The 14,309-nt window shown below is 42.0% G+C and overlaps 1 protein-coding gene across 1 annotated transcript; it reads left to right on the plus strand.

Annotated features, from left to right (window-relative positions):
• Nucleotides 1-3,265: 3,265 nt before the first annotated feature.
• Nucleotides 3,266-7,148, plus strand: KIF4B (kinesin family member 4B). The gene has a single exon (XM_011931672.1). It carries the CDS (start codon nt 3,419-3,421, stop codon nt 7,121-7,123), a length of 3,705 nt encoding a protein of 1,234 aa, XP_011787062.1. The 5' UTR covers nt 3,266-3,418; the 3' UTR covers nt 7,124-7,148.
• Nucleotides 7,149-14,309: the final 7,161 nt, after the last annotated feature.

Raw genomic sequence — 14,309 nt, forward strand, 5'->3', positions numbered from 1 at the left:
CCACTGCACTCCAGCCTAAGTGACAAAGTGAGACCCAATCTCAAAAGAAAAAAAAAAAAAAAAGCTTGCATTATCTTTTAAATTTTTTTCCTAATTCAAAAAAAAAAAAAGACACACAGTTGGCCTGATTGATTCCCAGATTCCCTCTAGGTTCCTCAGTTTGTTAGTGGTAAAGCTGAGGTTCCAAACTAGGGCTTCTGTCTCATGACATATCTCTTCCAGCTAGCAGCCTTCTCGAGTCCATGCCGTTCTTTGTGATGAGTTCTCTGGCTTCCACCTCTGCTCCACCAGGCCAGAATGAAGACATTGACCTTTGCAGTTAACTTCCAAGAAAGATGTGTGTGTTTCTTGCTTTATACTGTAGGTGAAACATGAGTAAATGGGATTTGGGGTAATTTTTCCCTGCTGACTCTAATTGCATTGTGATTCCAGAACTCTTTTTCCTTTACAGAGTGTGAGATATTGGAAAGCCCTTAGAAGTCATTTAGTCTAGGAGTTATTAATCTGGATTCTGTGAACCTCTGAGATCTGGGAACACACTGAAATTAGAGGAAGAATGTGTATATGTACATTTTTGAATTGATAGAGGAGATCAATTTTTAAAGCCAGCTTATTTTTAACTGAGATACAATTAAGATCTTAAAATGTACAGATTAAATATTCCATTTGATAAGTTTCCACAAATATATAACTTGAGCATCCATCATCCAAAACAGGACCTAAAACATTTCCATCACACCCAAAGACACAACCCTTGTGTCACTTTCTAGTCAATCCTCCCCTGCTCCCATTCCCCCAGCAACCACTTTCTGACTTCTATTTAATATGACCATAGTTTATTTTTTTCTTGTTTTAGAATTGCATGTGAATGGAATTGTACAATTTTTGCTTTTTTGTCTTGCATCTTTTGCCCAACATATTTTTTTGTAAAAAGACTTACATTTTTTAGATCAGTTTTAGATTCACAGCAAAATTAAGAGGAAAGTACAGATATTTTCCACACACCTCCTTCCCCCAGACATGTTATCAACATCCAGCACCAGAATGGTACATTTGTTATAATTAATGAACCTACATTGACACATCATTATCATTCAAAGCCAATAGTTTACATTAGGGTTCACTCTTAGTGTTGTACATCCTTGCCAGCATTTGATGCTGTCAGTGTTCCAGATTTTGGCTATTCTAGTAGATGTGTAGTAGTATCTTATTTTAATTTACATTTTCCTGACCAAATATCATGTGGAGCATCTTTTCATGTGCTTATTTGCCATGTTTATATTTTCTTTTGTGAGGTGTCTGTCGAAGCCTTTGGCCCATTTTAGAATCAGGTCATTTGGACAAATGTATAATGACATATATTCACCATTATAGTATAATACAAGGTAGTTTCACTACCCTAAAAATCCTGTGTGCTCTACCTGTTCATCCATCCCTCCCCTGTAATCCTTAGCAACCACTAATCTTTTTACTTCCTCCAGAGTCTTGCCTTTTCCAGAATGTCGTGTAGCTGGAATCACACAGTGTGTAGCCTTCTCAGTTTGGCTTCTTTCACTGAGTAATAGACATTGAGGTTTCCTCTTTGTCTTTTTATGGCTTGAGTGGTTCATTTCTTTTTAGTGCTGAGTAATATTCCATTGTCTGGATGTGCTGAAGTTTATCTACTTACCTACCGAAGGACATCTTCCTTGCTTCCAAGTTTTGGCGATTACGAATAAAGCTGCTGTAAACATCCACATGCAGGTTTTTGTGGGGTCTTAACTCCCTTGGATAAATACTAAGGAGTGTGATAGCTGGATCAGGTGGTAAGAATATGTTGTGTTGTGTAAGAAACCACCAAACTGCCTTCCCAAGTGGCTATACCATTTTGCATTCCCATCAGCAATAAATGAGATTACTGCTGCTCCATATCCTTGCCAGCATTTGGTGTTATCAGTGTTCCAGATTTTGGCCATTCTAGTAGGTGTGTAGTAGTATCTTATTGTTTTAATTTACTTTTTCCTGACCAAATATGATGTGGAGCATTTTTTCATGTGCTTACTGGCCATGTTTATATTTTTTTTTGTGAGGTGTCTATTAAAGCCTTTGGCCCATTTTAAAATCAGGTAGTTCATTTACTTATTGTTGCATTTTAAGAGTTATTTGTATATTTTGGATAACATTCCTTTATCAGATGTGTCTTTTGCAAATATTTTCTCTCAGTCTATGGCTTGTCTTCTTATTCTCTTGACATTTTTGTTTGAAGAGCAGAAGTTTTCAATTTTAGTGAAACTTATTAATGATTTCTTTCATGGATTGTGCCCTTGGTGTTGTATCGAAAAAGTCATCTCATACCTAAGTTCATCTAGGTTTTCTCCTATGTTATTTTCTAGGAGTTTAATAGTTTTGCATTTTATAGTTAGGACTATGATCCATTTTGAGTGAATTTTTGTGAAGGCTGTAAGGTCTGAGTCTAAATTCTTCCTTTTTTTTTTTTTTATTGCATGCAGAAGTCCAGTTGTTCCAGCACCATTTGTTCCATTTGTTGAAAAAACTATATTTGCTTCATTGTATTGCCTTTGCTTCTTTGTCAAAGATCAATTAACTATATTATGTGGGTCTATTCACTGTATCTATATCGTCTCTCTATTCTAATACATTGGTCTATTTGTCTGTTCTTTTGCCAATACCACATTGTCTTGATTACTGTGGTCTTATAGTAAGTCTTGAAGTTGGGTAGTGTCAGTCTTATGACTTTGTTCTTCTCCTTCAATATTATGTTTGCCATTGTATTATTATTATTTTTTTGCCTCTCTATATAAACTTTAGAGTCAGTTTGTCAATACAAAATAACTTGTTGGAATTTTGATTTGAATTGCATTGAATGGATAGATCAGTTTGGGAAGAACTGACATCTTTACGATATTCAGTCTTCCTATCCATGAACATAAAATATCTCTCCATTTACTTAGTTCCCCTTTGATCTTGTTCATCAGAGTTTTGTAGTTTTCATCATGTAGATCTTATACATATTTTGTTAGGTTTATACCTATTTCATTTGTTAAGGGCTAATGTAAGTGGTATTGTGCTTTCAATTTTGAATATCACTTATTCACTATTGGTACATAGGAAACCAATTTACTTTTGTATACTAACCTTGTATCCTGCAAGTTTATACTATACTCACTTATTAGTTCCAGCACATTTTTCTGTTGTTGGTCAAAACAAAATTTCTAGACTTACCCTCCCCTTCCCACCGTGCCGGCCTGCGCGCGCAGATGTGCGCGCTCCGCCCTTGGCCTTCTGCACTGCAATTGGTTGGCGTCTCTGGGAGGGATTTGAAACTTGGCGGTTAAAGCTCCAGCGGAGACAGGGCGGCTGGAGACCCCGGGTGAACGGGGAAGGGACATTTAGTTTGAGACGGTGCTGAGATAGGATCATGAAGGAAGAGGTGAAGGGAATTCCTGTAAGAGTGGCACTGCGTTGTCGCCCTCTGGTCCCCAAAGAGATTAGCGAGGGCTGCCAGATGTGCCTTTCCTTCGTGCCCGGGGAGCCTCAGGTGGTGGTTGGTACTGATAAATCCTTCACCTACGATTTTGTGTTTGACCCCTCTACTGAACAGGAAGAAGTCTTCAATACAGCAGTAGGGCCGCTCATAAAAGGTGTATTTAAAGGATATAATGCAACGGTCCTGGCCTATGGGCAGACTGGCTCTGGAAAAACGTATTCAATGGGAGGTGCATACACCACAGAGCAGGAGAATGAACCAACAGTTGGCATTATTCCTAGGGTAATACAACTGCTCTTCAAAGAAATTGATAAAAAGAGTGACTTTGAGTTTACTCTGAAAGTGTCTTACTTAGAGATTTACAATGAAGAAATTTTGGATCTTCTATGCCCATCTCGTGAGAAAGCTCAAATAAATATACGGGAGGATCCTAAGGAAGGTATAAAGATTGTGGGACTCACTGAGAAGACTGTTTTAGTTGCCTTGGATACTGTTTCCTGTTTGGAGCAGGGCAACAACTCTAGGACTGTGGCCTCCACAGCTATGAACTCCCAGTCGTCCCGATCTCATGCCATCTTTACTGTCTCCCTAGAACAAAGAAAGAAAAGTGATAAGAATAGCAGCTTTCGCTCCAAGCTGCATCTCGTAGACCTCGCTGGATCAGAAAGACAGAAGAAAACCAAGGCTGAAGGGGATCGTCTAAAAGAGGGTATTAATATTAACCGAGGCCTCCTATGCTTGGGAAATGTAATCAGTGCTCTTGCAGATGACAAAAAGGGTGGCTTTGTGCCGTATAGAGATTCCAAGTTAACTCGACTGCTTCAAGATTCTCTAGGAGGTAATAGCCACACTCTTATGATAGCCTGTGTGAGTCCTGCTGACTCCAATCTAGTGGAAACATTAAGTACCCTTCGTTATGCTGACAGAGCAAGAAAAATCAAGAACAAACCTATTGTCAATATTGATCCCCACACAGCTGAACTTAATCATCTAAAGCAACAGGTACAACAGCTACAAGTCTTGTTGCTACAAGCCCATGGAGGTACCCTGCCTGGATCTATAAATGCAGAACCATCAGAGAATCTACAATCCTTGATGGAGAAGAATCAGTCCCTGGTAGAGGAAAATGAAAAATTAAGTCGTGGTCTGAGCGAGGCAGCTGGTCAGACAGCCCAGATGTTGGAGAGGATCATTTTGACAGAGCAAGTGAATGAAAAACTGAATGCCAAGCTAGAAGAGCTCAGGCAGCATGCAGCCTGCAAACTGGATCTTCAAAAGCTAGTGGAGACTTTGGAAGACCAGGAATTGAAAGAAAATGTAGAGATAATTTGTAACCTGCAGCAACTGATTACCCAGTTATCAGACGAAACGGTTGCTTGCATGGCTGCAACCATAGATACTGTGGTGGAACAGAAAGCTCAAGTGGAAACCAGTCCAGAGATGAGCAAGTCTTCTGACGCTTTTACCACTCAGCATGCTCTCCATCAAGCTCAGTTGTCTAAGGAGGTGGCTGAGTTGAATAACGCCCTAGCACTGAAAGAGGCCCTAGTTAGGAAGATGACTCAGAACAACAGCCAACTACAGCCCATTCAGTTTCAATACCAGGATAACATAAAAAGTCTAGAATTAGAAGTCATCACTCTGCAAAAGGAAAAGGAAGAATTGGTTCTCGAACTTCAGACAGCAAAGAAGGATGTCAACCAAGCCAAGCTGAGTGAGCGCTGCCACAAACGTCTCCAGGAGCTGGAGGGTCAAATAGCTGATCTGAAGAAGAAGCTGAATGAGCAGTCCAAACTTCTGAAACTAAAGGAATCCACAGAACATACTGTCTCCAAGCTGAACCAGGAGATACGGATGATGAAAAACCAGCGGGTACAGTTAATGCGTCAAATGAAAGAGGATGCTGAGAAGTTTAGACAGTGGAAGCAGAAAAAAGACAAAGAAGTAATACAGTTAAAAGAACGAGACTGTAAGAGGCAATGTGAGCTGCTCAAACTTGAAAGAAACTTCCAGAAACAATCCAGTGTGCTCAGACGTAAAACAGAGGAGGCAGCAGCTGCCAACAAGCGTCTCAAGGATGCTCTCCAGAAACAACGAGAGGTCACAGATAAGCGGAAAGAAACTCAGAGCCATGGAATGGAAGGCACTGCAGCTCGAGTGAGGAATTGGCTTGGAAATGAAATTGAGGTTATGGTTAGTACTGAGGAAGCCAAACACCATCTGAATGACCTCCTTGAAGATAGAAAGATCCTGGCTCAGCATGTGGTTCAACTCAAAGAGAAAAAGGAATCTCAGGAGAATCCACCTCCTAAACTCCGGAAGCGTACATTCTCACTTACTGAGGTGAATGGTCAAGTTTTGGAGTCAGAAAATTGTATTACAAAGCAGATTGAAAGCCTAGAGACTGAAATGGAACTCAGGAGTGCTCAGATTGCTGACCTACAGCAGAAGCTGCTGGATGCAGAAAGTGAAGACAGGCCAAAACAATGCTGGGAGAATATTGCCACCATTCTGGAAGCCAAGTGTGCCCTGAAATATTTGATTGGAGAGCTGATCTCCTCTAAAATACATGTCACCAAACTTGAAAACAGCCTGAGACAGAGCAAGGCCAGCTGTGCTGACATGCAGAAGATGCTGTTTGAGGAACAAAATCATTTTTCTGAGATAGAGACAGAGTTACAAGCTGAGCTGATCAGAATGGAGCAACAGCACCAAGAGAAGGTGCTATACCTTCTCAGCCAGCTGCAGCAAAGCCAAATAGCAGAGAAGCAGTTAGAGGAGTCATTCAGTGAAAAGGAACAGCAGCTACTGAGCACACTGCAGTGTCAGGATGAAGAACTTGAGAAGATGCGAGAAGTGTGTGAGCAAAATCAGCAACTTCTCCGAGAGAATGAAATCATCAAGCAGAAACTGACCCTCCTTCAGGTAACCAGCAGACAGAAACATCTTCCTAATGATACCCTTCTATCTCCAGACTCTTCTTTTGAATATATCCCACCTAAGCCAAAACCTTCTCGTGTTAAAGAAAAGTTCCTGGAACAAAGCATGGACATCGAGGATCTAAAATATTGTTCAGAGCATTCTGTAGATGATCATGAGGATGGTGATGGTGATGGTGACAGTAATGAGGGGGATGATGAGGAATGGAAGCCAACAAAATTAGTTAAGGTGTCCAGGAAGAACATCCAGGGGTGTTCCTGCAAGGGCTGGTGTGGGAACAAGCAGTGTGAGTGCAGGAAGCAAAAGTCAGACTGTGGTGTGGACTGTAGCTGTGACCCCACAAAGTGTCGGAACCGCCAGCAAGGCAAGGATGGCTTGGGCAATGTTGAATGGACCCAGGATTCTGAAGGCTCCTTCAAACTGGAGGATCCTACCAAGGTGACCCCAGGATTGAGCTTCTTTAACCCTGTCTGTGCCACCCCCAATAGCAAGATCCTGAAAGAGATGTGTGACATGGAGGAGGTGCTGTCAAAGAAGACTGCTCCAGCTCCCTCCTCTCTTGACCTCCCAGAATTGGAACATGGAGCAACAGAATACCAACAAAATAAGGCTCCAGGGAAGAAAAAGAAACGAGCTCTGGCCAGCAACACCAGCTTCTTTTCTGGCTGCTCCCCTATCAAAGAAGAAGCCCACTGAAGTTGGAGTCATCATCTCTACCTCCAGTCTGTGTAAAGATAGAGGAAAAGATTGGAGTTACCCTGCCACAAGTCAAAGGATGCCAAGGAATACCAGGAACTACCAGAAGCTAGGAGAGAAGAGTGGAACAAATTTTCCTTTGGGCTTGCCATAGAAACCAACCCTGCCAACACGTTGATTTCATATTTTCATCCTCTGGAACAGTAAGAGAATAAATTTCTGTTGTTTCAAGCCTCCCAGGCATGTCATTTGTTATGGCAGCCCTGGGAAACAGAGTTTCTTTGGCCCAATTGGGTCCAATGTCCACCTTGTGCATTCATCTGGTTTGGCTATGGCCCGGGTGGAGGGGTCAAGCCAGATGCTCTGCAGAAGAATCTCTAAGGGGATGTAGAAGGAGCAGGCAAATTGATGAACAGATATAATAATCTTTTTTTTTTTTTGTGCTTCCTTATAACCAGAGGTGTCTGTGGGTACCTAGCAGTGACCAGAAGGAACAGCAGGACTATAGATATAGTTCCTAATCATTAGTACTTTAGGAACAACTTACCTTTTGCTATTTGTGAAGCGGGATTTTGGTAGATTGCAAAGATACCTGATTCTGATGGCCTTGCCACTTTCTTTGGATTCTGATGGCCTTGTCACTTTCTTTGACCAATAGAATGCGAAAGAGATAGGTGTCTGTTCTAAACCGAAGTCTTTTTTTTTTTTTTTTTTGAGACAAGGTCTGGCTCTGTCGCCCCCCTCCCACCTCAGCTTCCGGAGTAGCTGAGACTACAGGAGTGTACCACCATGCCCAGCTAATTTTTATACTTGCTGTAGAGATGGGGTTTTGCCATGTTTCCCAGGCTGAGCTCAAGCAATCTACCAGCCTCAGACTCCCAAAGTGCTGGGATTACAGGCGTGAGCCACCCCATCTGGCCTTCTAAGCTAGGTCTTTAAGCACTGCCTGCTTCCACTTCTTCTCTTGGAACCTTGCTGTTGTCGTATGAAAAGCCTCAGCTAGCCTGCTGCATGATTAAAGAGATGTGACCCAATTACTTCCTTTGCCCCAGTGACCAGTCAGCCAATTGACCAACATGTTAGTGAGGTCACCCTAGACCAATCAGGTAACTGCAAACCCATGAGTAAGCCCAGTGAAGATCGGCTGAGTCAGGTCCAGATCAGCACAATCACCAGCTGACCCATAGACTCCTGAGCAATGTTAAAGGCTGAGTTACTACGTCTTAGAGTAATTTGTTATGCTGTGGCAGATTACTGATAGAGGGAGATTGGCAATCTGGATTTTGGTAAACCAGGTATTAGAAAGGTAAGGATAATTCATTCATAAATAAAAATAATTCCTAAGTTTCATGTTAATAGCTGTATCAACTTGGGCAAGTTGTTTCAATTTCCTCATCTGATAACTGAAGTTAACAAAGTAGATTCTTTGGGGTGGGTTATTGGGCAGAGCAAATGGGAGAAAGTATGAGGCAGCACATTATAAAACAGCAGGTTGGCATCATTTCTCTATACTCTGTCCTTTGTTTCTTTATTATTAAGGTTGGTACAAAAGTGATTGTGGTTTTTGCCATTGAAAGTAATGACAAAAACCGCAATCACTTTTGCACCAACCTAATAAAACATTAATAACTTTAGGAAATAGTGGCATGGGCCTATTTTATAAAGTTGAAAGCAACTTGATTTTTGCCATGACCTAGGAGACCTTATGTGATCTGGCTGCTCAGTTCTCTTACTTTCCTACCTCTCTCTGTGTCCAGATCAGGCGTGTCCTCTCTGTTCCTCACACATGCCACATGCCTTCCCAATATGTGGAGAGATTTTGTACCTGCAGTTCCCTCCACCTGCGATAATATTCCCATCTCTCTCTCTCTTTCTCTTTATGTGAACCAGAATTCAGGAACAGTATACTTATAATGCAAATAGGATCATGTGAAGTAGCAATCTTAGTAATTGATGTATGTTCCCTATTTTGAGTCAGAGCAACCCAAAAGATAAGGAAAAACAAAAAACAAACAAACAAACAAACAAACAAACAAAAACAAACCCTTTGTCTTCTCCTATAGAGTCCCTTTAATTTAGGAATCAGAATCTTGAGCAACCCAGGAGAAGCATTGTGAGTTTCATGAGAGCTGGTTGGGGGGCCTTCAGAAAAGATTGTTTCCAGTCATTATTCTCTCTTTCTTTCCCCCTCTCTCTTCCTTTACTGAGATAATTTTACATCATAAAATTTAACTGTTTTCAATGTACTATTCAGTAATCTTTTTTTGTGTTTTTACAGAGTTGTACAACCACCACCACAATCCAATTCTATCATCCCCAAAAGAAACCCCATACTCATTAACAGTCACTCCCCATATGACCCGCAGCTCCAGGCAACCACTAATCTACTTTCCATGTCTACATATTTGTTTTTCTGGATGTTTTCTAGAAACGGAATTATACAATGCCACACCTCTTTTAATGGCCTTCTTGCCTTACACTTTGCATCTCAGCTGAAATGTTTTCTCCTCTTTCCTTAAACTTCACTGTTATTCTGCGTGTCATCTCCTCATTGTTTTTTGGTAGCACTTATGCCATTTGTAATTCTTTTATTTGTTTCTTTACTTGCTTCTGTCTGCCTATGCTACTAGAATATACTTTTTCGGAGGGCAGGGGCAGTTTCTGTTTTACATTCTGCTGTGTCCCAAGACCTACTTAGTTGCCAGATGCAGAGTGGATGGATGTCCAGCAAATATTTGCTCATTGAAAAAAGTTTTAAAAAAGTACTGGGGCAGCAGGATGGTGGAATAAGAGCCCTAGACTCTCCTTTCCCCCAGCAAATACATTGATTCAACAATTCATGGACAAATTCCCTTTGTGAGAAATACAGAAACTAGTTGAGAGGCTCTTTCACCCTGGGTGAGTACAAAACTTGACACATCAAAACCAGTAGGAAAATTTGACGTCCTCTCACCTAAACCCTTACCCCTGGCACAGTGCCGTAAGAGCAAGAAGGACCACGTCTCCAGCTTCCAGCTTCTCCCTGAAGAGGGAAAGAATTGAATTGCATGTCCAATGCCCCAGCTGTTTCAGACGTTCCTGAGGACTGCCTTCTGTCTTTCCAGTCTTGGAACACTGATAGGGCCTGGCATACTCTAATTGCCTAGAAGACAGCAGAGATAGTGGTTTGGGCTGACAGTTGCCATAACTCCTACCCCAGCTTGGCACAGAGTGAGCATATGAAAAACCCTAGCTCTTGGCTGGGTGCGGTGGCTCACGCCTGTGATCCCAGCACTTTAGGAGGCCAAGGCGGGCAGATCATGAGGTCAGGAGATCGAGACCATCCTGGCTAACACGGTGAAACCCCGTCTCTACTAAAAATACAAAAAATTAGCCGGGCGTGGGGGCAGGCGTCTGTAGTCCCAGCTACTCGGGAGGCTGAGGCAGGAGAATGGCATGAACCTGGGAGGCGGAGCTTGCAGTGAGCTGAGATCGCACCATTGCACTCCAGCCTGGGCGCCAGAGCAAGACTCCGTCTCAAAAACAAACAAACAAACAAACAAACAAACAAACAAAACCCCTAGCTCCCAGCTCCCAGCTTCTCCGACAAGGAACAGCAAGAGTTGGTCTGCATACCCAATGCCCCACCTTTTGCAGGCACTGTCCAAATGACTGGATTTTGTCTTGTAGTGCTGGTAGAACCCAGCATAATCTAGTTGCCTGAGGGCTAGGGTAAACAGAGACAGAGGTTTATTTTATTTTATTTTTTGTTTTTTGCTTGTTGAGAAGGAGTCTTGCTCTGTTGTCCAGGCTGGAGTGCAGTGGCACGATCTCGGCTCACTGCAACCTCCACCTCCCAGATTTAAGCAACTCTCTTGCCTCAGCCTCCCGAGTAGCTGGGACTACAGGAACCCGCCACCATGCCTGGGTAATTTTTGTATTTTTAGTAGAAATGAAGTTTCACCATGTTGGCCAGGCTGGTCTCAAACTCACTCAGGTGATCTGCCCGCCTTGGCCTCCCAAAGTGCTGGGATTACAGGAGTGAGCCACTGTGCCCTGCGGACAGACAGAGGTTTAGGCTGACAGTCTCGGTAGCCCCATTTCCTCACTCAGCCCAGAATTAGTGAATGAAAAACCCTATCTCCCAGCTTCTTTGTGAGGAGGGAAAGAGTTAGACCACACATCCAATGCTCTAACTTTTCTGTGTGCTGCCTAAACAACTGGCTTCTTTCTTTCTTTCTTTTTGAGACAGAGTCTCACTCTGTTGCCCAGGCTGGAGTGCAGTGGGGAGATGTTGGCTCACTGCAAGCTCCGCCTCCCGAGTTCAGGCCATTCTCCTGCCTCAGCCGCCCGAGTAGCTGGGACTACAGGTGCCCGCCACCCCGTCTGGCTAATTTTTTGTATTTTTAGTAGAGACGGAGTTCCACCTTGTTAGCCAGGATGGTCTTGATCTCCTGACCTCGTGATCCACCCGCCTCGGCTTCCCAAAGTGCTGGGATTACAGGCGTGAGCCACAGCGCCCAATCAAGAACTGGCTTCTTTCTTGCCTGTCTCAGAGAACGAATGGAACCTAGCATTCTAGTCACCTGGGGGCTAGTGAGAGAAAGACAGAATTTTTACCTAGCGCATAATTGGTCACCATTCACCCCCGCCCAGCTTGGTGCACAGTGAGCAGGTTAAAAAACAACACTCAAATTCCAGCTGCTCCTTGGGAGAGGAAAAGAGCTGGACAGTGTCTAATGATCTAAGTTTTGGGGGGCTTCCCAAGGAATTGGCTTCATTTTTCACTTGTCTCAGAGCACCAACTAGACCAAATGTACCTGGGAGTCACTGAAAATAAGGAAAGCGGGTTGGATTAGCAATAAAGGTTTGAGGCCCTAGAATTTCTAGCTGGGCTGGTTGATGAAGGTATTCTCCTCTATGAGGCCAGTCCACGAAGACTAGGAGAGGTGGACTTTTTTTTTTTCTAATGAGCAGACACCAACACAGAAAGTCAAAGTAAATGAATAAATAAACATTCAAGGTAAATGAATACATAGGGAATATGTTCCAAACAAAAAGGAACAAGATAAATGTCCAGAAATACCCATCATAAAGATGCTCACTGAGAGGACTTCCAGTTCCAAAAAACGCTGGCTTTACTCCCCTTCACAGAAAACCAATACCAAATATTCGGTACTGAGATTATCACAAAAAGTATCCCAGAACTCAAATATGAAGATGACATAGCTCCCAGGGCCTCAGAGAAGTCAAAAAAATTCTGAGCAAATAGTAAGAGAATAGGACTTCCACATCTGTGATGCTCTTCCCTTCATTCTACCCAGGACCAAGCATGTTGAAATATTTCCCCCCAACTCACTGTTTCTATACTGGAAACAGTGAGACTAAGGTGAACAACCATCTTAGATGCCCTGGCAGATTTGTCCCTTCCTTAAGCCCTGGGTAGCATCGAGAGTGTCTGAAGAGAGAAATATCCCTGAAGATAGGCAGAGGCAAAGTGGGAGTTATGACTACCATTTCCAGACCTGGAGACTCTGCTCTGTAACTTGGCCAAAGGAGATGCCAAATCACAGTAGCGCACCACACTGAAGGTGGTTCATTCCACAGGTCTCCTGGGCACAAAACCCTAGCCAGCCTTCCCACCATGCTGGGATATCCCCTTTAGTAGCTTCTGCATTCAGGAAGGACAGTGCTTCGATTATTTACTGGAGCTAAGGAGAACGTGGGCTTAAGGTGCCACCTAGAGCCAAAAGGGAGACACTGACCAAATAGTAAACAACATCTAAGCAAACACATCTAATAAAAACTTAAGCCAGTTAGAGAAGACTGGAATAAATAACTAAAGCAATACAAATACATAAACATACATCCACAAGAAGTAACAGCAATCAGGAGACCATGATCTCCCCAAACAGAGAAAGCAAGGAACCGGCAACTGATCCTAATGAGATGGTGAGCTCTCTGAGCAAGAATTTAAAACAGTAGTTTTAAGGGATCTCCAAGATAACACAAAAAAGCAATTCAGAAATTTATCAGAAAAATTTAACAGAGATTGAAATAATTAAAAAAAAACCCAGAAATCATGAAACTGAAAAATATATGTGCTAAACTGAAAAATTTATTAGAGGGTCCCAACAGCAGAACTGATGAAGTGGAGAAAAGAATCTATGAGCTAGAAGATGACTATTTGAAAATACACAAACATAGGAGAAACAAAAAGGATGAAAAGCAACATTGCCTACAAGATACAAAAATATTACCTTAAAAGACCAAATCTAAGAATTATGGATGTTCATAAGGAAGCTGAGCAAGGGCATGGGGTAGAAAGCTTATTCAAAGAAATAATAACAGAAAACTTTAAAAAACTTGGCGAAGTTATAATATAAATAACCAGGCACAGGAAGGTCAGAGAACACCAAACAGCTTTGACCCAGATAAGACTACCTCAAGTCACATAATAATAAAATTCTCAGAGGTCAAGGACAAAGAGAGAATCCTAAAAGCAGAAAGAGAAAAGAAGCAAATAATTTATAAAGGAGCTCCAATTCATCTGGCAACAGACGTCTCAGTGGAAACCATACAGGCCGGGAGGGAATGGAATGACATTTCCAAAGTGGCAAAAGAAAAAAAACTGACATTCAAGAATACTATATCTAGCAAAATTATCTTTCAAATCTGAAGGGGAGATAAAGTTTTTTTCCTAGACAAACAAAAGTTAAGAGAATTTAGCACTGCCAGATCTATCTAACAAGAAATGCTAAAGAGGGTTCTCAAATCTGAAAGAACACTAATGTGCCAAAACATTGAAAGTATAAAACCCACTGGTAAAATTAACTGCACAAACAAACCCAGAGTACTGTAATACTGTAATATTATTTCATATTCACAACTCCAGTATGAAGCTCAAAAGACAAATTTACCAAAAACAATAACAGCTATAGCAACCTGTTAAGAGTTGGGCAGCATAAAAATATGCAAATTGAGACAATTAAAATCAAAATGTGGAGGAATGAAGTTAAGCTGTAGAAGGTTTTATTTTTCTGTTTTTTTCTTTGTCTCGATTATTTTCGTTGTGATCTAAGATAAGTTGTCATCTCCTTTTTTTTTTTTGATACGGAGTCTTGCTCTGTCCACCCAGGCTGGAGTGCAGTGGTGGGATGGGCTCACTGCAACCTCTGTCTCCAGGGTTCAAGCGATTCTCCTGCCT

The sequence above is a fragment of the Colobus angolensis genome, unplaced genomic scaffold (genome assembly GCF_000951035.1).
Source record: "Colobus angolensis palliatus isolate OR3802 unplaced genomic scaffold, Cang.pa_1.0 Scaffold90, whole genome shotgun sequence".
Lineage (NCBI taxonomy): Eukaryota > Metazoa > Chordata > Mammalia > Primates > Cercopithecidae > Colobus > Colobus angolensis.